General features: G+C 42.2%; 1 protein-coding gene across 3 annotated transcripts in view; it reads left to right on the top strand.

The window, feature by feature from the left end:
• The window catches only part of ULK4 (unc-51 like kinase 4), a 1,062,038-nt gene that overhangs the window by 449,055 nt on the left and 585,286 nt on the right, over positions 1 to 27,697 (top strand). For all 3 annotated transcript variants that reach the window (XM_073550092.1, XM_073550091.1, XM_073550093.1), the window contains exons 24-25: positions 3,267 to 3,388; positions 18,523 to 18,579. In XM_073550092.1, coding sequence (XP_073406193.1) covers positions 3,267 to 3,388; positions 18,523 to 18,579 — 179 coding nt within the window. The remainder of the gene's footprint in view (positions 1 to 3,266; positions 3,389 to 18,522; positions 18,580 to 27,697) is intronic.

Raw genomic sequence — 27,697 nt, 5'->3', positions numbered from 1 at the left:
CGCCCTCTGCCTGACCTTTACTGACAGGACACGGAGGAGAGGACAGAGTGACGCGCAGCCATGGAGTGGGGATCGGTAAATATCGCCACTGCCGGGGTCCTGAGCCAGCGGTGACATCAGAACCTGTCACCGCCTGCTCAGGACACCAGCACCGGGCCCCCAGCGACGAGAGGTGAGTATGTCATTTGCTTTTTATTATTTGCAGTGGCAACAGCAGCAATATATGGCGGCATAACTATGGAGCAGCATATGGGGGCTTATTCTATGGAGCAGCATATGGGGGCATAATCTATGGAGCAGAATATGTGGGCATAATCTATGGAGCAGCATATGGGGGCATAAACTATAGAGCAGCATGTGGGGGCATAAACTATGGAGCAGCATATGGGGGCATAATCTATGGAGCATCATATGGGGACATAAACTGTGCAGCAGCATATGGGGCGTAATCTACGGAGCAGCATATGGGGGCATGATCTATAGAGCAGCATATGGGGGCGTAATCTATGGAGCAGCATATGGGGGCATAATTTATGGAGCAGCATATGGGGGCATAAACTATGGAGCATCTTATGGGGGCATAATCTGTGGAGCATCTTATGGGGCAGCATATGGGCCATAATCTATGGAGCATTTTATGGGGGCATAATCTATGGAGCATTTTATTCGATCATAATCTGTGGAAAATCTTATGGGCCCATGACTTTTATGGGGCAGCATATAGGGCACTATTAACCTTTGTGTAGCATTATATGGGGTTTATTTTGTATGGAGCATCTTATGGGGCCATCTTGGACTGTATGGAGCATTATATGGGGCTCCTGATTCAATATGGATATTCAAAAACATTTAACCTACTGATGTCTCAATTAATTTTACTTTTATTGTTATCTATTTTTATTTTTGAAATTTAGCAGTAGCTGCTGCATTTTTCACCGTAGGCTTATACGCGAGTCAATAAGTTTTCCCAGTTTTTTGTGGCAAATTTGGGGGGGGGTCGGCTTATACACGGATCTTCTTATACACAAGTACGGTATATATGGTACTTATTACTTCATTAAGGAATATGTACACCTTCCTGGTCATTTTTTTGTGCATAAATCCATGCATTTGTCTTTAAAGATAATAGTTTAGATTCAAAATTTAAAATGAGACCCTATTTGGCATCTACAGTCTCTATCTATGCAGAATGAGAAAAGTCTCCCAAACACATTAGAACAAAGTTTGCTGCATGTGTAGATTTAAGTGTAGCCGATTACATCTCATGTGTATATGAGGCTTTTGTCCTCTTGAAGATAGAATAGTGCAAATACCTAGACATGAGTGTAGCATGGGTAAAGTTAGATGACAGGCACAGTATCCGTTGTACCTATAAAAAACACAACTGACAGCGCGGAGAAGAAAATCAAGTGCTTCTCTGTATCAAGATGATAGGGATCCTTCATGGGCTGTAGAAGGAAAAAGCTGTCCAAGAATGCTGATAATCTAGTACAAGAAAGCTAGTGTAGACAACAGCTTTCTGGACACACAGACCCCACATCCAGTAAGTATTACTTGGAGAGATAGTCCAAAATTATAAAAGTGTAAAACTAGGAGCAGGTTATAAATTGCATATAAAAGGTCTGAAAAGTGATGAAGGAATCAAGATTGCAGTTTTTTTTTCAACTCCAGATAGCTACTGATATATGTAAAATAATATCAAAAATGTCAATAACCTTGAACCTGTTTATTAAGTATTATTATGGGTGTATATTTATTTTGTAAACACACCAGAGTTTTCACTCTGGTTAAGGTAATTATCCTAACGATATTTTTGATCTTGAACATAACTTACCTTAAGGCTATGTGCACACGTGCAGATTTTTCGCGTAATTTTATATGGCAGTTCCGCAACTCCCTGCTGCGGGAAATACGCGAGAAATCCGCATGCGTAATTGCCGCAAAAAAATAGCGTTTTGCAAGCGTAATTAGCATGCAGAATGCTACTGTTTTCCAAGCCATCTGTAGCATCGCTTGGAAAACTGATTGACAGGTTGGTCACACTTATCAAACATAGTGTTTGACAAGTGTGACCAACTTTTTACTATTGAGGCTGCCTATGCAACATCAATAGTAAAAAGATATAATGTTAAAAATTATAAAAAAAAAATAAAAAATCGTGTTATTCTCACCTTCCGGTGTCCCCTGCAGCGTCCCCAGGCCTCAGCGATGCTCCCGGAAAGTCCCGTTCCCAGCGATGCCTTGCGACAATGACCCCAGATGACATAGCATCTCGCTAGACCGCTACGTCATCACAGGTCATTGTCGCAAGGCATCGCTGGGAACGGCACTTGCCGGGAGCATTGCTGAGGCCTGGGAACGCTGCGGGGGCCGCCGGAAGGTGAGAATAACACGATTTTTTATTTTGATTCTTTTTTAACAGGGATATGGTACCCAGGGCCTGGAGGAGAGTCTCCTCTCCTCCAGACCCTGGGTACCATCCGCACATTTTCCGCTTACTTTGCGCATGGTGGGCACAGCCACATGCAGAAAGTAAGCGTAACAATGCATTCCTATGTGTGCGGAATTCCCGCGATTCCGCAAAAAGAATGAACCTGCTGCGTATTTTTCCGCAATGCGATTCCGCCGCGGAAAAATACGCAGCATTAGCACAGCATGTGCGGAATGCCATTTAACTCAATGGGTTGCTTATTTTATGCATTTTCGCCGTGAAAAAACGCATAAAATCTGCGGGAATTCCGGACATGTGCACATAGCCTTAAGGTTAAAAGGAATCTTTCACCAGGATTTTGCCACTTAATTTGAGAGCAGCATAATATAAAGACTGAGACTGTTACTACAGCAATGTATCACTTACTGGGCTGTTAGATAAAATCACTAGTTTATTGCAGGACATTATCATTCTAGGACTAGTAAACCTGCTGAATTGTAGTCCTCCATATTCATGAACTCTGTGTAACCTCACCCTCCTCACCACCGATTGGCAGAAATCTGTATTGTGGGCGGGTTATACAGAGCTCAGCATTCAGAGAACTGCGAGATCTACAGCAGAGAAAAGTGACTTTATCAAATGTACAGCACGCAGCCCATTAAGTGATACATTTCTGGAATCAAGGTCTCTGCACCTACACCATGCTGCTCTTAGAAAGTGTAGCAAAAACCTGGTGACAGATTTCCTTTAAATAATAATAGATGCAAACCAACAGCTTGTTCATTTGAACGTGGTGTATTATTTAATCTTCACATCTTCGCTCTTTTTCTTACAGGTGATATTCTCAGTTCCCTATCAAATGTGTCTGGACGTAAACATCCATCAACTGTTCAGGCTAAACAGCTGAAAATGTTCCTTCCTAATATGGCAATAATACTTCATCTTGTAACATCTCAGGTTGAGTATTATTTATTGTGCTTGCTTTTAAAGCCTGCATTACATAGATAATAAATAAGAGCTCAAACCTAAAAGGTTAATGCTTTTTTTCCTTCTTTTTGAATAAGTGTATCAATACATTATTCGTTATATTCATTTCATTAGATTGCCACATGTAAAATAAGAAACGTTGATCAGAGTGATTAAGCAATTGAAGTGGGGTCTTTTTTGGTCCTGGCAATGAATGGAGCCGAAACCTAATCTCCAGTTTAAAGGGATATTCCAATCTCCAAGATGTAGTTGGTGTAATAATAATATTAGCAAATACTTCCAATTAAAAATGTAGTATAGTTCTTCTGATTCATTATGTTGCTTACCCCTTGTGCAGGGCATTGCCGTAGCTTAGATATCCATGGTTATGGCCACTCATATAGTGATTGTTCTGTTATTGGTCATCACCATGGATACCTAAGCTACTGCAATGCCCTGCCCATGGGGTAAACAACATAGCGAATCAGAAGAACTATTCTACATTTCTAATTGGAGGTATTTTCTAATATCACTATTCTTATTAAACCTACTACATATTGAGATATGATCTTGGAGATGGGAATACTCTTTAACTTCATAGTTATGGAGTCCATTGAATCACACCACAGATATGTCATACATGTTGGCCTTGTCCTTTGACACTATCACTCTAAGGCTACTTTCACACATCCGGTGTGTGGGGTCCGGCGGCGTGCGGCGAAAAGCCGGGCCGCCGGATCCAGCCTGCAGCCGTGACACCGGATGTGTATGCGGCGTCTGATACGGCTCGGACGTGATTTAAAGGAGCCGCAGGAGGAACATATACACCGGTGGACAGAGGCAGCCGCTGAGAGAGACAGCTGCTGAAAGGGAGGTGAGGAGAGGGGGGTGGAGAGAGAGAGAGACATGTGGGGTTAACACTCAGTGTCCAGGCGAGAGAATCTCTCTCTCTTGCCGGGCACTTGTGGGGTTAACCCCACAGAGAGATCTCTCTCTCTCACCCAGACACTGTGAGTGTTAACCCCACAAGTGCCCGGCGAGAGAGATCTCTCACAAGTGTCCGGGTGACAGAGAGAGATCTCTCTCTCTCTCGCCGGGCACTTGTGGGGTTAACATTCACAGAGTCCGGCGCTGACAAAAAACGTTGCAGAGAACGTTTTTTTGCAGATGCCGGACGGCTAATTTTTGCCGTGTCCGGCAACAACCGGACACTACGCATAACCATCCGGCACGATGTGGCGACCATAAAAGCTTATGGGACAAAACCGGATCCGGTTATTATAAATTTTGCCGCATCGTGCCGGATTACAAAAGCCGGATGTGTGAAAGAGGCCTAAAATGACACCTTTTTACAATTCAATTTTATTTAGATTTGTAGAATGACAAGCATAGAAAGAAGAAACAAGGTTTGACTGACATAAAAAATCAAACTAAATGATATAGTAAGAGAGGGGGAAATTGTGTAAGAGTGTAGACAAAGGAAAATTGAGCTGTACAGCGTAAATTAAGAGGGTGTAAATTATCATCTGTACTCATAAAATGATTAACCTATAGATGGTTATTCACTGCTGAGGAAGAGAAAAGATCAGCAAACTACAGGGCTGGTAAAAGTAAGACAGCCGCCCAGAACATGTGTATAACAAATACTGGGCACACTCTTAAGTTGCAGATGTAAGAAAAATATTTTTAATACATACAGTAGCCACTAGATACAAACGTTTTGGTCATGATAGACCTTCGTCAGTGTACTACAAAAGGAAAAATAACATAAAATAATGTGGCAATCCATAACAAGTATATACAGCAATTTATACACAGAGCTGAGGTCAATTATATGGCAATCAGCAAATTAATCCATATGGAGGCAATCCAACATCACGAAAAAAATGTATCTTAGTTTGAAAAGAAAATACCAACACACCTAGGGTAAGTGTATAAGTATATGTGAATATCTCACGTAAAATGCCGCAGAGAGGATAATCTGTGGTGGTAAGAGAGAGCATCATTAGCGGGACCAAGAATAGTGCCATAAAGATGAGTATATTGAAAGTGAAACTGACCTTAATGTATATGCTATTGAAAGCATTGGTGGTCTGTGACCACAACAATGGCCATGCTGTGGAATAGAGCATTGAATGCCATTAGGTGAGTCTAAGCACTGAGAAAGATGGACGCTAAGCGTGTGCACTTACCAGAGCAGCTGCGCTGCTGTGTGCCCTGTGACGCGGTTTCCGCCGCCTGTCAGGGAGGTACGGTGGGAGGCGTGGTTTATCTATTTATAGATGCAGAGTGCGCGTGCGGCGTGCATGAAAACAGGAAGTGGGAGGCTATGAGTGACAGCTCGGCTGTGTGGGGCGAAAGAGCCCTTAGCGTGCATTCCAAAGCCAGAAGACTGCTGGCGTGTGTTCCAGAATATGCTAATGGACAGTGATGAGGCTGAGCCTGTGAGTCCAAGGCTGGACAAAGACGGGCAATAGTGTGATTCAATACATTCAATATTTGCGATTCTGTGGCAAAAGGAACATAATGTTAGAACAGAATAAAATACAGAGCATTGTTAAAACCTCAACTAATATACATTAGCAATGAATAAATGTCAATAGGAAATGGCAATTAAATAAAGGATTGTAGATCATAGTCTCTGTTGAGACCGTTGGGGGTTAAAGTTTTGAGTTCATGGATCCAAAATGCTTCTACATTTGAGTAACCCCACACGGTCCCCCTCACGACGTGGTTGGGGGACGTGTTCAATTACCTGGAAACGTAATTGTGATATGCTGTGACCGTTTGTGAGGAAATGGTGAGGGATGGGTAGAAGCTGGTTCTTACATCGAATGGTGGATTTATGCTTCGAAATTCTATCCTTAATGCACTGTGTGGTTTCTCCCACATACATCATACCACATGGGCATTTAATTAAATACACCACAAAATTTGAATCACACGTGAAAAACTAATTGATCATATATCTTTTACCAGTTTGGGGGTAGTGTATGGTATTGCCCCTCATGATGTTGTTACATTGATTGCAGTTAAGGCATGGGAATGTGCCCATCCTAGGATTACTGAGAAAACGTGTGATGCCTGGTTTATTGGTCCCTATATCTGCTCTGACAAGGGTATCTCGTATGTGCCGAGGTCTCTTGAAACAAGGGGGAAATGGTTGCTTGAATTCATAAATTGAGGGGTGGGCAGAATGCCAGTTTTTCCGTATGGCCCTGTGAATAAGGTATGCCGATGGGTGGTAGTTATGGACAAATGGTATACGGTTTTTGGCCGTATTGTTCCTAGACTGGGTGTTGTCAGGGGATTTTAAGGTATTAAGGGGGAAAACCTCTTTGTAGAAATTTTGTCCACATGTCCCCTAAGCGAGTTTGTTGTATCTGTGGATCTGTGACGATTCTAGTGACCCTTTTCATTTGGGAGTTGGGAATGGATTTTTTCATATTTGTGGGACGAAAATTGTCATAGTGTAACAGACTATTTCTGTCTGTTTGTTTTGAGTAGATATCTGTTGTCACGTTACCTATATTGTCTTTGATAACCAAAGTGTCTAGGAAGCTAATTTGTTCTTGATGTTGTGTCATGGTGAAGTCAAGGCCAAGCCAAGAGGACTTGAGGAATGAAAAAAATTGTTCCAGTGTGTTGAGGTCACCTTCCCAAATACAGAAGATGTCATCTATATATCTCTTCCATACCCTGGCATGGGTACGGAAGAGAGTAGCCGCCCAGAACAGACAGTGATTTGGTGTCATACCATAAGTGTCATATTCCTGGAATGCTATCCAGTCCCTACATATTATTAATGTTATACACCAAATTGCCAAATAGAAGTACAATTAGCTCAAAACACCAACAATATGAATCCATTATCTGGAGGACACTCCCCCCGAGGAAGCAGGGTGAAACGTGCTCGTCGGGGTCGCATGACGGGACTCCTACTTTATTTTCCTTTATGCTGCTAGGATCCAGGTAATGTGTCCGTGTTCAGGCAGCATGCAATAACGCTATATGTGACTAACTTTGTCAGTGGCGCTAATACTGAGTCTGTGTCTATTTCTTTACATCAGTTATACCTTCGGGTGAGTTTTTTCAGTAGTCAGTGACATGGGCCATTGTGATTACAAGGCAATATATTTTAATTGTTAAATCCTCTGGCAATTTACATTTTTCTATTGTCTGCTGTGCGCTAGGTCCCTTACCATGCAGCAATATATGTACTTTATTTTTTGGAGTTCAATATGTCATTTTCTTTTTCCTGTACTCTGTGCAATATCATGATGTATTTCTGAAGTCTCTTTTAGTGTATTACTAATAAAATTGTTTTTTTTATCAACCTCTTTGATATGCTCATGTGAATTGGAGGCTCTAATGAGCTTCCAGATGGTGGATTCATATTATTAATGTTGATGATTGAGAAATTATGTGTTCTATTATATTAAGACAAGAGAATTTGGGGGACTATTATTCTAGAGTAGGAGAGTTAGGGTTATTTTTCTTCCATTGAGGAATAAGAATGTTAACCCTTACAAGGAAGAAGATTTTTAGGTGCTGAGGATTTGTTATCAAGTGAAAAACCTTTTTTATTATTATATTATTATATATTTGCTCAGTTGGTGTAGTTTTTATGCGCCAAATATTTGTTTAACTTCCTTTTCCATGAAATACAATATGATGGATGCTTCAGGAAGGTCTAAGTAAGATGACAACCAGGGCTGTGGAGTCGGTAAGCCACAGTTGCGACTTCGACTCCTGGATTTTATCAGGCTCCGACTCCGGCTCCGACTCCTTCATAAATGACCAATTCATAACAACAAATTTACTGTTGTAAAATATTAAACATCGTGCTTATTCAGTTTCTCACCATCATATAAGTAATCAGACCACTTAGAGCAAAAACTACATTTATTAGAATACAATTAGAATATTGCAAATAACTTTTATAAACTTTTCTAAACTGTAAGTAAATATGCAATAAACACTTTTATGCAGTTAATAAGAAGAAATCTATAAATTTGTCCTCAGAAAAAGTATTGCCTCTGTCAGATCCTCCTTCATGGATGCCCTCAAATCTGATCTAATTATTTTGAGAGCAGAGAACAACCTCTCTACACTAACTTGTGTTGGTGGCAAAGCAGTAACCACTCGGGCAACATCTCTGACAATGTCAGGATACAGAGGAATCGCTTGTTGCACTGTTATTTTTGATGAACGGTCAAATTTCTCAATTTCTTTTAGTGCACATGAAAAATTCTGCTGAAATGTACTGGCTGTGTTCCTTGATGGGGATGACTCTTCTTCTATGCGGGAACGCTTTGCACGGTCCTTGTGATCCAAATATTTTTCGAAATTAAATTCTTCATCAGTTGATGATGAGGGTGAAGATGTGGCAGGACGACCAAATTCTTCTTGTTCCTCCTGACTGTTCTGCAACCCTTTCATCCTTACTGCTATTTCAAACAGAGCTTCTTTTCCTTTACTTAGCTGTTGATCATCTAGAAGAATCCGATGCATTGGGTCTACATAAACAGCTGCCAAAAGAATGTTATTTTGTAATAGTAGCTCCTCTCTCCGTTTCATTGATGTAGCAATGCCACTTGCAATTAACCCTCCTCTTTGGGACAGGCGAAACATCAGGTTCTTCCACTCCTTTAAGAAAATACCTGGAGTTAAGTCCTCTGCTTGTAATTTTTTAGTCACTGTAAATGGGTGCTCTAGCAATTTTTCCAGCTCAGTCACCTGATTCCACTGACTTTCATTTAGCGTCAGTTGAGGGTTAGCCATGTCTACAAGAAAGGTTTTCAGTTCAACCAAGCGCTGAATCATTAAGTATGTACTGCCCCATCGTGTGGCTTGATCAATAATTGCCCCTTTTCCAGCACGTTTCTTCAAAATTGAGTCAACTTTAGGGGTTCTGGCAACAGTAGCCAATTTTCTCACCTTGCCAATCAGTGCAGCAGCATGTCCTTCTTGCAGACTGTCTCTTATAGCCAGCTGTAGCGTATGCACAACACAGCGCATGTGATGAATGAAAGAACATATTGACACAGTTTCAACAAGATCATGTTGCTGTTCATCTGAAGCAACTTCAGTTTGCTCCTCAGTTACAATACTGTGTTCCTCTATTTCAAACATTTCTGTGTCTGTGGACCCAGAATGTTCTTCTAGCTGCTGGTCACCATCATTACTCTCATTCATTAGCTTAATAGTACTTATCATATTTGAAGCATTGTCAGTTACGACAGAAAGAACTTGCTCTTTTTTAAGCTCATAGTCTTGCAGAACCTTTTCCACCAAGACCTGGAGAAACTCACTGGTGTGATGAGCTTTGGTGTCTTTTACTGCCAATGTCCTGGTAACTATTTCATTTTTGTCACAAACAAATCGGACATTGATGGCAAAATAGTTCACTCTGTGACGTGTGCAGGCATCCATTTTAAGAAACAGAAAGCGTCCCTTGAGAGTTTTTTTAAGTTCTTCCTTTTGTTTAAAAGCTTCTTCGATTACTAATTTTCTAATACTCTCTCTCTCCAGAGAAACACCAAGCTTGCGGGCCATTTCCCCATTCAGACACATAAAAGCTGGTCGTGAAAATAATGAAATAGGCACACTATCCTTTACAACAAGCTCTATGATCTGTTTTTTAAATGTATCTACTGTCATTGTCACAGTAACTTTGTCACTGACAAAATATCTTGCAACTGATGGCTGCAAAGTTCTCTGCTCCTTTGTTTGGCTGGAAGAGCTGGGCACTGGTTCATTGGTTTGGATGCAGTCTTTCTCATCCACTGCTTTCAGTACTTCTGGATGAAAGCGCTGTAAATGTCTCTTTAGATTAGAAGCTCTGGTAGGAGCATTTTTATCTTTGCCTGAATATGCACTCATCTTGGCTTCACAGCATTTGTTTTCGTCTGGATCATTTGTCATACACTGACAGACATAATGTTTTCTATCTTGAGTGATGGTGAAATGTTCAAATACAGCTGATTTAATGTGATGCTTCTTTGACATTCTCAGGTTTTTAATTCTGCATTCACAATCCAAATGACAATTGTTTTTCCTAAAAACAATTGTACAAAATTATTGCCAGGTCGTACAACTGATATAGTGGTCAGTAATACTGTTATTATTCCTCATGTACTCACAGTTAACTGATGCAAAGTTTGTTGAAAGGATAATACTTCTTACAGTCTTCCTCTTCTGAGTAGCAGGCAGCTGTGAGATGCTTGGAAGATGCACACCTAGTATGATCTAGTCTAGAGGAGGAGCTTTACTACTAAGAATTTGCAACACATTTTCACTTTCAGTTTCATACATTGTAAGTAGGGGGGTTGGGGCAGCATGAGGTTAACCAAGTATAAGATTAGATAAGGGCAGTGGAGAACAGTGACACACAAGAAGTAAGAAATGTCTCTATCTCCAGCAGAACTGCTTATCACTGTTGTTCATAGTTTGATAGAACATATATATTTGAGTAACATTTATAAAATTCATATGAAAGTTCAATTATGAAATATTAATACATTTTTTTTAAAGCTGGAGTCGGAGTCGGTACATTTCTACCGACTCCGACCAAAACTAACTCCGACTCCACGACTCCGACTCCACAGCCCTGATGACAACCATAAATGAAGGTTTTTGATTATGGAGGAAGGGACCACAGGACGCACAGCTTCTCATAGTCTTGGAAGTCTCTATTTAGCTGCTGATCTTTTTGAATTTTTGAGTAATAGAGTTTAAATTATTTGTAGTAATTCTCTCATTGATATGGGGTTCCACACTTTAGAGGAAATTTCAAGGAAATGCATGATAAAGCTTGGTCAAAAAGGATGGGGTGATATTTTCATGGTTTGGAGTTAGTCCAAGTGCAGGTGCTGAATTATCTGAAATTGGTGCCCATGGACCCAATGATTCATTATTTTCTTAATTTTTATAATAGATTGTGTATTGTTAGGCCAAATAGGTATAGTATGTGCTAAAAGATATATTTGAAGGAGAGGTCAGGGACTTGACACCATGGGCACCCTGTCCTTACGAACAGCAACTTCTAAGTATAATGGAAAAGTCCAGCACTCTAGCATGCTCTATGCCATATTATATTTCTTACTATTCCATCGATTACAAGTATGTCCACCCAACAATATGAATTTATAAAAACTATGGCATAGGAACTGCCAAAAAGTAGATGGTATGGTGATCGGTCTAGTCTGGAAACGGTGCAATAGTCTGGACAAGCTATTCATCAGTAATATTTTTACCAAGCTATGAAAAATGTTTACCAGCCATGAGTTTAAGTCCCTACAGATGTGTTTTAGTAGGCTTTAAAAATTTCTCAAAAATGCGTCCAGCTCAACGTAATAGACATTCTTAGGTGTTTGGAACACAGGAAATGCTGCATCAAGGCATGAAGCAATCACAAAACAGGAGAAAATCCAGCTCAGCGAACTTGTGAACAAACTTCTTTATTCACTGAAAGTGCTTAGTAGAGGATGAAACTGAATCAGCGATGTAGGTTATATGGTATGCCACATCAACGCGTTTCAGGTGATCATGATTAAGGGTGCGCAGTCACCTGAAACGCGTCAATGTCGCATACCATGTAACTTGCATCGCTGATTCAGTTTTATCCTCTACTAAGCACTCTCAGTGAATAAATAAATAAGTTTGTTCACAAGTTTAAGTTGGAGTTTCTCCTGTTTTGTTAACAAACTATCCCACTTATTGTACAGCAGTTTTAATGTATACGGATCCATTAATATCGTATTTAATGGCCTAATAAATGGAAGGTTAGATTGAATAGAAGCCTGTTGTGATTGGGAAATGGATAACTGGAAAGAAAATGAACTAGCTCTGCTAAGGTAGAGGGTATAAGGAATGTGGTTGGGTGATATAATAGTACGTCAGATTCAAGGGCATTGCATTTTATTTCAATCTGCCCAATAGTGATAACCTTAAAGGGGTTGTCCGGGCTTTTCACATAATCTCAGTACATATCTGGGCTGCAGAATTATGACAATAAGTAATTTACTTTCTGTCAATAGTTTGCACGGTTTTCTAGATATTCTGAACAGAACGTCCAAGGGGGGGGGTGTTATGGCATTGAAATGAGAACTAGTCGTAACCTCCTACTCTACTCCAAACATGCCCTCTATAGCAACAACCCCACCCTCCATAGCTACAGGCCCTCCCCGTCCACATGAAGCAGCCCCCATCACACAGTAACAAATTCTCCCCCTCCAGCAGCATCAGTGCACAGAGCAGAGAGCAGCTGCTCCTCCCCCAGACACACACTGAACAGTTATCTATGGAAAGTGAAACTAGTGAGGAGTGAAAATCGTCCTGTATTCTGGGCCCCTCCATGATTACAATACATAACTCATTATCAGTAATTCCTTCCCTCACTGTCCCAGGCTGCTGGCAGCAGTGAGAACAGACTGTGTGATGGCCAGTGATGGGGGTCTGCAGCTTCTAATCTGCACAGGGGATGGCAGTCACTGATGTAATCTGTTCTGTGACTAAGCCTCTGCTGTGTGAATGAGACAACTCTGTGTCACTGATGTTTTCACACAGCAGCAGATTTAATGTCAAGATTTTCATAAGTAACGAGCGCATATGGTCTATTATGAGAACATATAGAATAGAGAAATGGGGTATCGCTGCCTTGTACCTTTGATGATTGGAGATACGGTAATATGGAGAGGTTCCATCAATATTCAGCCCAGCTGATGGATTACAGTAACGGAACTTCGCTATAAAGATGTTTCCAGTGTTGGGCTTCTTTAGTGAGTTATCGTTGGCGGACCAGAATACTCTGTACAATGCTTTTTTCGGCATCGCAAAAGAGAATCATAATAGGGATTCCCTGCATTTCGAGCATACTGAATAATATCCAGTGTTTTTAAAATTTTGTCGTGGGCCTCCCATCCATGAATAAACCACTTCTTGTCCAAAGATGCAAGTTCAGAAAGAGAAGGTTGCAGACTATTTATTTTCATTAAAAGGGTAACAGAATCTCCTTTATACCTAACCATTGTTGCAGTTATTGAACCCCCATCAATAGGGAGTATTGCATTCTCCGAGGACGTCAGTTATAGGTTTAAGTGCGGCTCCTACGTATGGCATTCTCAGTAATAAATCTTGTAAGATTACTAGTTGTCAACCAAGTTACGCTACTTTTTTCTTCTAACTCTGGAATGCTTCAACATATCCCTGTAATTCTGAAAGTGTTATTTTGTGAGAAGTTACTTTTTTGCAGAATTATTTCTGGCTTTAGTGAGGATCTCTTCATTTATGTTGTAAAAGTGAACTTGACAGATGACATCTCTGAGTTAGTGAAGGTCGCTGCCCAATGGATGGAGCAGTCAGCGGGTGCTTTCAAGTTCAATTATGGTTGAGGGTAGAGAAACTAGTTTGTTATTGAATAGGCGAGTTACTTTTAGCTAGTTACATAGTTAATATGGCTGAAAAAGGCACATCCATCAAGTTTAACCAAAAGAATAATGCACAGTGGTTTGCAAAAGTATTCAACCCTCCCTTGGCTTTTTACCAATTTTGATACATTACAACCTGTTTAAATATTTTTGTAATCCGATGTGTGTGATGCATCTGCACTAAATAGTCTAAATGTGAAGTGAACATGGAAAAATATAGGGATAAATTAAATTTCTAGGGTCAAACACTAAAAATTGGTATGTGGATATGTATTCAAACCTTTTGCTATGAAGCCGCTAAAAATGCCTGGTGCAAGCAGTTACCTTCACAGGTGACATGCTTAGTTAAGTCCACCTGTGTACAAAGTGTCACATGGTGTATATATATATATATGGTCAAAGTGTCACATGGTGTATATATATATATATATATGGTCAAAGTGTCACATGGTGTGTGTATATGTGTCTGTGTGTGTGTGTGTGTGTGTGTATATATATATATATATATATATATATATACACTCACTGGCCACTTTATTAGGTACACCTGTCCAACTGTGTGTTAAGACTTAATTTCTAATCAGCCAATCACATGGCGGCAACTCAGTGCATTTAGGCATGTAGACATGGTCAAGACAATCTCCTGCAGTTCAAACCGAGCATCAGTATGGGGAAGAAAGGTGATTTGAGTGCCTTTGAACGTGGCATGATTGTTGGTGCCAGAAGGGCTGGTCTGAGAATTTCAGAAACTGCTGATCTACTGGGATTTTCACGCACAACCATCTCTAGGGTTTACAGAGAATGGTCCGAAAAAGAAAAAAAATCCAGTGAGCGGCAGTTCTGTGGCCGGAAATGCCATGTTGATGCCAGAGGTCAGAGGAGAATGGGCAGACTGGTTCGAGCTGATAGAAAGGCAACAGTGACTCAAATTGCCACCCGTTACAACCAAGGTAGGCAGAAGAGCATCTCTGAACGCACAGTGCGTCGAACTTTGAGGCAGATGGGCTACAGCAGCAGAAGACCACACTGGGTACCACTCCTCTCAGCTAAGAACAGGAAACTGAGGCTACAATTTGCACAAGCTCATCAAAATTGGACAGTAGAAGATTGGAAAAACGTTGCCTGGTCTGATGAGTCTCGATTTCTGCTGCGACATTCGGATGGTAGGGTCAGAATTTGGCGTAAACAACATGAAAGCATGGATCCATCCTGCCTTGTATCAACGGTTCAGGCTGGTGGTGGTGGTGTCATGGTGTGGGGAATTTTTTCTGGGCACTCTTTGGGCCCCTTGGTACCAATTGAGCATCGTTGCAACGCCACAGCCTACCTGAGTATTGTTGCTGACCATGTCCATCCCTTTATGACCACAATGTACCCAACATCTGATGGCTACTTTCAGCAGGATAATGCGCCATGTCATAAAGCTCGAATCATCTCAGATTGGTTTCTTGAACATGACAATGAGTTTACTGTACTCAAATGGCCTCCTCAGTCACCAGATCTCAATCCAATAGAGCATCTTTGGGATGTGGTGGAACGGGAGATTCGCATCAGGGATGTGCAGCCGACAAATCTGCGCCAACTGTGTGATGCCATCATGTCAATATGGTCTAAAATCTCTGAGGAATGCTTCCAGCACCTTGTTGAATCTCTGCCACGAAGAATTGAGGCAGTTCTGAAGGTAAAAGGGGGTCCAACCCCTTACTAGCATGGTGTACCTAATAAAGTGGCCAGTGAGTGTATATATATATATATATATATATAGATATATATATATCTATCTAATGATACCCCAGAGCACCATCAAATCTATTGTCATCAAATGGAAAGAGCATTGTACCACAACAAACTCGCCAAGAGAGGGCCACCCACCAAACCTCTCAACCCAGGCAAGGAGAGCACTAATCAATGCTGCAGCACAGAGACCATAGGTAACTCTGAAGGAAGTGCAGAGTTCCCAAGCAGAGACTCAATTATCTGTCAATACGACCACAATGAGTCGTGCACTCCATAGAGGTGGCCTTTGTGGAAGGGTGGGCGGAAAAAAGCTTTACTTACACACAAAAATTGTAAGGTTGGTTTTGAGTTTGGTAAAATACATTTGGGAGACTCCCCAATGTATAGTGGAAGGCGCTGTGATCAGATGAGATCAAAATTTTATTTGTTGGCCACCAAGGTAAATGCTATTTCTGGCTAAACCAACTCAGCTCGTCACCCCAAGAACACCGTCCTCACAATGAAATATGGTGGTGGCAGCATTCTGCTGTGGGGATGTGTTTCTGCAGCAGGGACAATAAAAATGGTCCTAATTGAGAGAAAGATGGATGGTGCAAAATATAGGGATATTCTTGAGCAAAACCTTTTTCATTCTGTCAGTGATTTGAGAATAGGGTGGAGGTCACCTTCCAACAAGACAATGACCCAAAGCATACTGCTTAAGCAACACTCGAGTGGTTTATGTGGAAACCTGTAAATGTTTTGGAGTGGCCTAGTCAAAGCCCAAACCTTAATCCAATTGAGAATCTGTGGTCAGACTTGAAGATCGCTGTACACCAGAGGAAACCATATAACTTAAAGGAGCTGAAGCAGTTTTGCTTTGAGGGGGTTGGGCAAAAATCCCAGTGGCAAGATGTGGAAAGCTCATAGAGACTTATCCAATGCGAATTGCAGCTGTAACTGCCACCAACGGAGGCTATACAAAGTACTGACTTTAGTGCAGTGAATAGTTATGCACACTGAAGCTTTCAGTAATTTTGTCTCATTTGTTGTTTGCGTCACAATAAAAAGAAAACCAAATGTTCGCAGTTGTAGAGATGTTCTTTACATGAACTGATGCAAATACTCAACAAAGAACAGTGAAATTCCAGGTTGTGAAGTAGCAAAGCATGAAAAATACCAAGAGTGGTGAATACTTTCACAAGACACTGTACATATGCACATGCTTCCCAACTTTTACCGAAAAGAAAGAGGGACAATCCATGCGGTGCATGCAGCAACAAATATGAGGCCACATCTCTAGCCACACAACTTGCTTCTACCAGTGAAATTCCTGGTTATGAGGTAGCAAAACTAACAATGCCATGGGGAGTGAATACTTTCGCAAGCCACTGTAAGTGTTATAGCTACAACCACAATTCATGAGCTAACTATCAAAGGTTGAATATCGCAACATCTCCTCTTGTTATTGGTTGTGTTGCAAATTAATTGGAGGGTGTTGCTCTTGGGGTCTCAGCAGGGCTGAAGCTTTGGTGCTCTTTGAGAGATTTCGGTTTTGTAGAATTCCGGTCTGTGTTGTGTGAAGATGATGATGTTATTTCTGACATGACTGCTGATTTCCCTGGAGCTGGTAACACATTTGTGCTTTGTAAGTTTGCCAAATCCCGAGCTTGTGTATTGCTGTTGTTTGGAGGATGGATGCAGATTGGGTTAGTGTTTCTGTAATGGCAACTTATAAACATCAGTGGCTGCTGAGCAATTTCACGTGGCGACTTGAGTAAGTCCCTGAGTTTTCTGATGGATGCACACTTGAGTTAAGCAAAAGCAAGGGTCTTATCTGTAGATTGTAGTGATGAGCGAGCGTGCTCGTGTCCTAATCGAGTATTTTCGGCACACTCAAAAAATATGCTTGATTCGCCACTGCTGCAAGTCTTGCTGCTTTTCAATAGCCTCAACACATGCAGGGATTACCTGTTTGTTAGGCAATCCCTGCATGAGTTGCGGCTGTCGACCAGCCATGAGACATGCAGCCGGGGGGACTTAGGCATTGTGGAAATTCTGGGTGCAGAAGAAGTTTGCTTCCACTACTATAGCTGACATTGGCTTTCCTTATGCGCACCTGTGTCCACTACTATAGCTGACATTGGCTTTCCTTATGCATACCTGTCTGTATTCTTTCATTGCTGGCCAGATTTCCCTCTAAAGCACCATCTTTAAAGAGAATCTGTCACCAAATGTTTGCTATTTAATCTGAGAACACCATAATAAAGCAGAAGAGAACCTGATTACAAGTATGTGTCACTTACTGTGCTGTGTTTTGTTGTTTCAATACAATCAGTGTTTTATCAGCAGGGGATTATCATTACAGGAAAACTGGCCTAATGTCTCCTAGTCCAACCGCGTTCCCACCACTGATTAGCAGCTTTGTGTCAATATACAGTCTGCACAGAAAGCCGCTACTCAGTGGTGTGGGTGGGATTACACAGAGCTCAACATTCCGAGTGCTGCTAAATCTGCAACAGAGGAAACTGTGGCTCTATCACAACTGCTGCAAACAGTAAACTGAGTGATACATCGCTGGAATCAGTGTCTCTATCACTACATCATGCCGCAGTCAGATTACGTAGCAAAAATTTGCTCACAGATTTCCCTTAAGGCAATTTTGGGTGGTCGTCTCATAAATATTTCAATGTATACAGTTTTTTTTGTGTTATTTTTTTCCATAATCAATGTTCTTATGACAATGATAATATTCTAATAATTCCTATACATTTGCAGATCATTGCGCTATATTTCCATTATTTGAAACAATTCTTTTCTGTTAATATTTTTGTGCCCATAAATGTAATTATGTTCCCAGTCTATATTTTCTGCACAGTATAGTAAGTTTGCAAGGACTAGATTTCCCCAGCGGGTCCATATACAGTATGCCCCGTTATTAAAGACTATTTTATCAATGTTATTTCTTTTTATATACAGGTATTTCGTTCCCAGGTGATCACTGATGATTTTATTTACAACTATGGCACGTTACTGGTAAGTTTAGCTTCTTAATATGTGACTGTAGGGCTGTGGATAGATTATATTCCCCCTGGGCTCTTTAATGAAGATACAATTGCAATTTGCATTTCATATACCTTATTGCAGTCTTTTACAATCCCAGGGGAGAGCTGGTTTTATCCACACTAACTGTTATGTAAGTGTGCCATTGATTTGAGCTATGCGGTTCAGTATTTTTTTTTCCTGTTTTCTTTTATAGGCATCTATACAATACACATTTATTTATTATTATTTCTTCAATTTAAAGTATATATTCTTTTATCATATAGATGAAAAATTATAAATTATTTGAAAAAGTAGTAGGTGTCTTCTAACAGCTCGTGGTCCGATGTCCAGGATAGTATACTAGGTATCATCCTTTTCATTATCATCATTTAGATATAGCCAAAAATGTAACCGTGCCTTGTAACTTTTCACGGGGAGGAATTCCCATGTCATCATGAGAAGAAGCACATATAGGCGGCTAGGGTAATCGCTGCTTACCAATGCCTTAGCTGCCCTTACTGGGGGTGGGGATCATTTTGCTGTAAAATTTGTTTTTAGCTATCATTTTCCCTGACCATTTTGGAATTCTTATCTTGAGATGTGTAGGCTATTTCTTGCTAGGGCCAAATAATACTGTATCCTTCAGCATCTTAACCTGAGCATCAAGTTCTTCACTTTCATGAGCTATATACCACTTCTTACATACACTGTATTGTGTAGTTTTCCAAGCTAGAGGTATATTTCTATGTGTGTTGACTAGTGAATGAGAATCTAGTCAGCACGTTCCCACCAGTATACTTCATCTGTCAATTTAGGGGAATCCTTATAGTGTGCATATTGCACACTGCGAGGACTTGCTACTCTGTAGTTACATAAATTTACATCAATCCCAAAAATCTTCTTTAGCTTATATTTAGTCTACATTGATCACCTTGAAAAATCTTTTAAAGTAATATACTCCTGTAATATATATGAATTTCTGGCGTTTCCAGAGCCTTATTTGATAATATACTGATGTGGTTGTATAAGAAGTACAAATGTTGTGAAAGGATTTGTGCCAAATTCAAACTTTTATCCCTCATCTGTAAGAGAGGGGTTAACTTGCTGATTGCTGGCACCCAAACGCTGTGTTTAGCTACCTCTGCCGTTCCTATAGAGAATGAATGGAGTAAAGGTGCGCCCGCTCCACCTCCATTCCATTCTGACTGGGCGGTTTGGAGCTTTGTTCGTTGGATCAATAGGGGCACAAGTAGTTGGACTAGCAGGGATTGACATGTTCAGGGGCGGCCACTGACAGCTTGGGGCCCCTGTGCAAAAAATGTGTCTGGGCCCCCTTCCTTTTATGGCGACAAAGCTATATATATATATATATATATATATATATATATATATTGCGCCACACACATACATGTATATATTACATAGTCTCCTTTATTATGTATGTTGCCGTCCCTTATTATGCAGTGTCCTCTCTTGCTATGTACAGCACTGTTCCCTACATATTGGATTATATAGAGCCTGGTTTTTTTATTACATACTGTCCTGTCTTGTATAATGCAATGATGGCTAGGAAAGCTTTCTTTCTAATGGAGGAGATGATGGACTGGTCGTCTGGTAACTGGCTCCTCCATCAGCAGTCATTTTATATCTAAAAAGAGAGGGGACTATGTAATAAGAGGGCACTGTTAATAACAAAATTAACAAGAATACACTATGTAAGAGACAGCACTGTACATAACAGCAGAGGAAGCTATATAATAAGGGACGGCACCATATATAACTAGAGAGGATGTACGTACTAAGGGACGGTGTTATACATAATAAAAGAGGAAACTATGTAACTAAGGATGGTGTTATACAGAATTAAATTAGTGAGTACACTATATGCTAAGGGACTGTGTTATACATAATAAGTACATATACTATATGCTAAGGGACTGTGTTAGACATAATAAGTGAGTACACTATATACTAAGTGACTGTGTTAGACATAATAAGCGATAATAATGTCTTCCTCCACCTCCCCCCTGTTCCTAAGTCCATTATAAGACCTCATTCCTCCCATTCCAATCCCCTACACCCCTCATTGTCCTCCTCTCCCAGCATCCCATTATTGTTCTCTCCCCCACCCCATCATTGCCCTCTTTCCCACCTCCATCATTGCCTTCTCCCCCACCACTATCATTGCTTTTACCACTGCCACCTGATCATTGTCCTTTCCACCACCTCCATCATTGCCTTCTCCACCACCCCATCATTGCATCCTTCTCCATCACTCCCACCATTGCCTTTTCCACTACCACCATCATTGCCTTTTCCCCCACCCCATCATTGCCCTTCCCACCACTTCCATCATTTCCTCTTCCCCCACCATCCCCATCATCGCCTTCTCCCCATCACCCCATCATGGCCTTCTCCCCATCACCCCATCATGGCCTTCTCCCCATTACTCCCATCATGGCCTTCTCACCATCACCCCATCATTGCCTTCTCCCCTTCATCTCATCATGGCCTTCTCCACCTACACCCACACACACATGCACATCGATCCACACACACACATACACACGACACATACAGTGGGGAAAAAAAGTATTTAGTCAGTCAGCAATAGTGCAAGTTCCACCACTTAAAAAGATGAGAGGCGTCTGTAATTTACATCATAGGTAGACCTCAACTATGGGAGACAAACTGAGAAAAAAAATCCAGAAAATCACATTGTCTGTTTTTTTTTCATTTTATTTGCATATTATGGTGGAAAATAAGTATTTGGTCAGAAACAAAATTTCATCTCAATACTTTGTGATATATCCTTTGTTGGCAATGACAGAGGTCAAACGTTTTCTGTAAGTCTTCACAAGGTTGCCACACACTGTTGTTGGTATGTTGGCCCATTCCTCCATGCAGATCTCCTCTAGAGCAGTTATGTTTTTGGCTTTTCGCTTGGCAACACGGACTTTCAACTCCCTCCAAAGGTTTTCTATAGGGTTGAGATCTGGAGACTGGCTAGGCCACTCCAGGACCTTGAAATGCTTCTTACGAAGCCACTCCTTCGTTGCCCTGGCGGTGTGCTTTGGATCATTGTCATGTTGAAAGACCCAGCCATGTTTCATCTTCAATGCCCTTGCTGATGGAAGGAGGTTTGCACTCAAAATCTCACGATACATGGCCCCATTCATTCTTTCATGTACCCGGATCAGTCGTCCTGGCCCCTTTGCAGAGAAACAGCCCCAAAGCATGATGTTTCCACCACCATGCTTTACAGTAGGTATGGTGTTTGATGGATGCAACTCAGTATTCTTTTTCCTCCAAACACGACAAGTTGTGTTTCTACCAAACAGTTCCAGTTTGGTTTCATCAGACCATAGGACATTCTCCCAAAACTCCTCTGGATCATCCAAATGCTCTCTAGCAAACTTCAGACGGGCCCGGACATGTACAGGCTTAAGCAGTGGGACACGTCTGGCACTGCAGGATCTGAGTCCATGGTGGCGTAGTGTGTTACTTATGGTAGGCCTTGTTACATTGGTCCCAGCTCTCTGCAGTTCATTCACTAGGTCCCCCCGCGTGGTTCTGGGATTTCTGCTCACCGTTCTTGTGATCATTCTGACCCCACGGGGTGGGATTTTGCGTAAAGCACCAGATCGAGGGAGATTATCAGTGGTCTTGTATGTCTTCCATTTTCTAATTATTGCTCCCACAGTTGATTTCTTCACTCCAAGCTGGTTGGCTATTGCAGATTCAGTCTTCCCAGCCTGGTGCAGGGCTACAATTTTGTTTCTGGTGTCCTTTGACAGCTCTTTGGTCTTCACCATAGTGGAGTTTGGAGTCAGACTGTTTGAGGGTGTGCACAGGTGTCTTTTTATACTGATAACAAGTTTAAACAGGTGCCATTACTACAGGTAATGAGTGGAGGAAAGAGGAGACTCTTAAAGAAGAAGTTACAGGTCTGTGAGAGCCAGAAATCTTGATTGCTTGTTTCTGACCAAATACTTATTTTCCACCATAATATGCAAATAAAATGAAAAAAAACCAGACAATGTGATTTTCTGGATTTTTTTTTCTCAGTTTGTCTCCCATAGTTGAGGTCTACCTATGATGTAAATTACAGACGCCTCTCATCTTTTTAAGTGGTGGAACTTGCACTGAACTTGCACTATTGCTGACTGACTAAATACTTTTTTTCCCCACTGTACATACATACACACACATATACTCCACACACATACTACATCATTGCCTTCTCCCCATCACTCCCATCATCAAATTACATACATACACACACATACACAGTCACACGCAGACAAACACACAGCAGCAGTGACAGGCAGAACAGTACCTCACACGTCCGCTCCGCAGCATCACCACCTTCGCCCTCGGGCTGCTTCCTGTGTCTCTGGCACAGCGGCGCTGCTCTCTGTCAGAGAGACACAGGAAGCGCTGGCGCCGGGCAGGAAGAATCCTTGCGGCAGGTAGGATCCTTGCAGCTCCGCTCCTGCTGTTTTCTCTTGCAGGCAGCGGAGCTGTTAGGATCGCTCCCTGCCCGCCGCTACACATGAGCGCAATCTGGCCAGGGGCCCCCCGGAGCTTGGGGCCCGGACAAACCGGTCAGATTGCCCTCATTATTAGCTGCCCTGCAGGGGCCCCCTGGAGCCTCTGGGCCCCGGTGCAGTGCATCGGTTGAACTGGCGGTATGTCCGCCCATAGACATACCTTTTGGATAGGTTTTTAGCTTCCGAACTTGGTATAAACTCTTTAAACAACATTTAACTCTTTTGGGAACATTTTATTATTTTGACTTTAAAACATGTATCTAAGGCTGGTTTCACATTTGCGTTTTTTTGCGCTGGAAAAAAACGCATACGTGCGCATGCGTTTTTTCCCCTATATTTAACATGGGTGCGCATACCTGCGCGCTGGCATGCGCACGTATGCGATTTTCATGCGCTGCGTTTTTTTGGGGTGTGCGTTTGTATTTTACCGACGCAGCATGTTGCATTTTTTGGCCCTGCAAAAAAGCGCATGCGCACGTATGCGCACGTTTTGCGCTAAAAATGGCCATTATAGCCTATGGATGCGCATACGTGCGCACTGGCATGCGCATGTATGCGTTTTTTTAGCGCTGCGTTTTTTTGGTGGTGTCCACTTGTTGTACTAGTTATAATCTTCTAAAGTCAAAAAAAAAAAGTCTATATAAAGGAGGTGCCTGCCAAAACTCTGCCACTACTACACTGACAGATTGGAGAGCAGACAGTCAACAAGGAACCCATCTTCTATCAGCGAAGAATGTGAGTATATTACATTATATGCCTGTCCTTTTAAATTATGTATGTACTAATGATTTTTATTATTTTTACATGCAGTATGTCTTCAGAATCCGAGTATTCCCCATCGTGGCAGGAATTGGCGCAAGCAGACCGTGAGGTGATTATTTTCGTGCATCTGGTAAGTATATCTGCTGCTTCTCCAAATCTCTTACGTTTTTTTCAACTTTTTTAAGACATCGTCATCATCATCTTCTTCTGCGTGCGGACGGGACTAGTGAGGGCGAAGAGCAGGAGCAGCGAAGCCAAGTCCCGGTGGTGATACGGAATGTATGTATCAAATGATTTGTAATGTTCTTTATTTTTTATCTTCTATTTTTACTCTTTTTTATGTTTCTTTTTTTGTAACTTTTTATTCAATTTAAATTTGATTATTCTAATGAATGTGTTTTGTCTAGGTTCCACAACGGGATGAAGACGTCTACCTGGATAATGAGCAGCTCATCAGCCTGGTCCAGGAGCGTTCGCCGTTGTGGGACAGCCGTGACCGGCTGCACAAGGACATTGTGGTGACCCGGCGGCCATGGAATGAGGTGGCCGCAGCGTTGATGGATGGCTGGGACAGCGCCACAGCATCCTCCAAAAAGGCGTTTAGTGAGTATTTCCCTGCTCTGTATTGTGCCGCAGTGACTGTTGTCCTTGACGGCACTGTTGGGTTTCGTGCTAGGCATATTCTAGCAGGAAACCCAACAGTGTCATCGGGGTCTACAGTGACTGCTTTGAGTATTGTATTGCTACATTGTGCCGCAGTGACTGTTGTCCTTGACGGCACTGTTGGGTTTCGTGCTAGGTGTATTCTAGCAGGAAACCCAACAGTGTCATCGGGGTCTACAGTGACTGCTTTGAGTATTGTATTGCTACATTGTGCCGCAGTGACTGTTGTCCTTGACGGCACTGTTGGGTTTAGTGCTAGGTGTATTCTAGCAGGAAACCCAACAGTGTCATCGGGGTCTACAGTGACTGCTTTGAGTATTGTATTGCTATATTGTGCCGCAGTGACTGTTGTCCTTGACGGCACTGTTTTTTTTTTTAACAACAGTGGACAAAGTCCGAACACGTTGGCGTTCGATCAAGGACCGCTTCAACAGTGATGTTCGTGCTGAGGGCCAGGTTCGCAGTGGATCTGCGTCAAGGACCAGAACTAGATACCGTCACTATCACGCGTTGCAGTTCCTAAGACCGGTCCTTGCCACGAGATCGTAAGTATTATAAATTTTGGGTTTTTATTTTTATTAATCTGTGTTTTTCTAATCCACAGCTGATGCTTCTTGTAAAGGCATGGTAGTAATGATTTTCCTTTCTTCCACAGCACCTGGAGCAGCACCCTGCAACCTGGCCCTGGAGCGGTCCTTCCTCGGACGTCCTCTGACCCGTCCCAGCCATCCGACAGCCAGGAAGCACCTTGCAGGTCAGCCACACACACAGCTGGTGACCAGGAAGCTGGGCCATCAGGTGTTCCCCTGTCCCAGGTCTCTGCCACTGGTTATGCGGGCACTACCCGCCAGCGGCAGAGGGCCTTGGACAGGAATGTCTTGCCCGAGTTTATGCATTTGAGCAAGGCCTTTAATTCCAGCCTCAAGTCACTGTCCGACAGAGTTGAAAGCGGTTTTGCACTCATGGAACGTGGTTTTAACCACTTTGAACACCGCTTCAATTCTGTAGAACAGCGCCTTGACCGTCTGGAGGCCGACCTCAACAGACCAGCACACCATTTTTTTAGTAAGATTGAAAAGGGCATGGCGGAACACCTTAGTCCTGAGCAACAGCTGAATGTGCTGCAGGCCTGCAACAATGCTTTCTTGCAGGCTATGCAGCATAATCGGTACGGTCAGCAGTCAGTGGTGTCATTTCCACCTGTGCCACCATTGACTCGCTTCACCTCACTACCGACTTGTGCTGCATACCACTGCACGGACACCTCTATTCAAAGCCAGGACACCCACCGTTACACCACCACACGTCTGAGTGCAGCTGGTCACTTCACCGACACCACCATGGCAAGCGCTGCTCCTGTCTGGAGCACCACCGCCACTCCCATGCATGCGTGGAGCTCAGCCACCACTAGGCAAACATGGAACAGCCCTGCCGCTACAACAACATGTAGTAGCCCTGCCACCACCACTCTGCAAACCTGGACCATCACTGCCGCCACCAGTCCTCCTGCAAGGACGAGCACTGCCAACGAAGAGCAGCAGCAGCAGCCACCTCAGCAGCAGCCACCTCAGCAGCAGCCACCTCAGCAGCAGCCACCTCAGCAGCAGCAGCAGCCACCTCAGCAGCAGCAGCAACCACCTCAGCAGCAGCAGCAGCCACCTCAGCAGCAGCAGCAGCCACCTCAGCAGCAGCCGCCACCTCAGCAGCAGCAGCAGCCACCTCAGCAGCAGCAGCAGCCACACCAGCAGACGGGGGACCTACACTCAATATTTGCCCCTAGTTCAAGGCAAAATCTATCAAGGCGGGCATTGGGCCAAAGTCGGTCCAGGCACACAAGCCTACGGCGACATGCCATTACAACTAATGTACCTGAACAGATTTCCTCTCCTCCAAGTGTTCCTAGTTTAATTCCCTTAACTGGACTACCTTCCCCCACAAGTTTTGTTGCCCCTTCCCCTCAAACACCGTCTTCAACTGCAAGTGTTGCATATTCCCTGCACACCCCCAAATTGAAACCATCTGCCCCCAAACGCCGGAAAAAATAATTTTTTGGTTTATTTTTGTGATTCAAAATAAATTTACATTTGTGGTTCACCATTACAAAGTTTCATTAATGTTGTTTGCGCCGCTCACACACACTGATGGGTAAATACATGTTAAAAACCAACCCAAGGCCTAGTATAGTCATATGTGAAATAACACGGACTAGTATAGTCATACCAAGGCCTAGTGTAATAACTCGAGTTTTACCAACTTGGATCTGGTTTCATGAAAAACAAACTGTTGAAACTTGTCTAAAAAATAAGTTTCTTTCTAGTTTCACCAGTTTGTTTTTTGTGAAACAAGATGCTAGTTGTTAAAAATCGAGTTATTACAGTAGGCCTTGGTATGACTATACTAGGCCGTGGTATTTCACATATTACTATACTACTAGCCCCAAGGCCTACTATACTCATATTTGAAATACCACGGCCTAGTGTAGTCATTACAAGGCCTAGTGTAATAACTCTAGTTTTACCAACTAGAATCTGGTTTCATGAAAAACAAACTGTTGAAACTTGTCAAGTTTCACCAGTTTGTTTTTCGTGAAACAAGATCCTAGTTGGCAAAAATCGAGTAGGCCTTGGTATGACTATACTAGGCCGTGGTATTTCACATATGACTATACTAGTAGGCCCAAGGCCTACTATACTCATATTTGAAATACCACGGCCTAGTGTAGTCATTCCAAGGCCTAGTGTAATAACTCTAGTTTTACCAACTAGAATCTGGTTTCATGAAAAAAAAACTGTTGAAACTTGTCTAAAAAATAAGTTTCTTTCTAGTTTCACCAGTTTGTTTTTTGTGAAACAAGATGCTAGTTGTTAAAAATCGAGTTATTACAGTAGGCCTTGGTATGACTATACTAGGCCGTGGTATTTCACATATTACTATACTACTAGCCCCAAGGCCTACTATACTCATATTTGAAATACCACGGCCTAGTGTAGTCATTACAAGGCCTAGTGTAATAACTCTAGTTTTACCAACTAGAATCTGGTTTCATGAAAAACAAACTGTTGAAACTTGTCAAGTTTCACCAGTTTGTTTTTCGTGAAACAAGATCCTAGTTGGCAAAAATCGAGTAGGCC

This window comes from Dendrobates tinctorius, unplaced genomic scaffold (assembly GCF_039654945.1).
Source record: "Dendrobates tinctorius isolate UK_male_01 unplaced genomic scaffold, ASM3965494v1 ptg000162l, whole genome shotgun sequence".
Lineage (NCBI taxonomy): Eukaryota > Metazoa > Chordata > Amphibia > Anura > Dendrobatidae > Dendrobates > Dendrobates tinctorius.
This window is presented reverse-complemented; position numbering and strand designations above follow the sequence as displayed.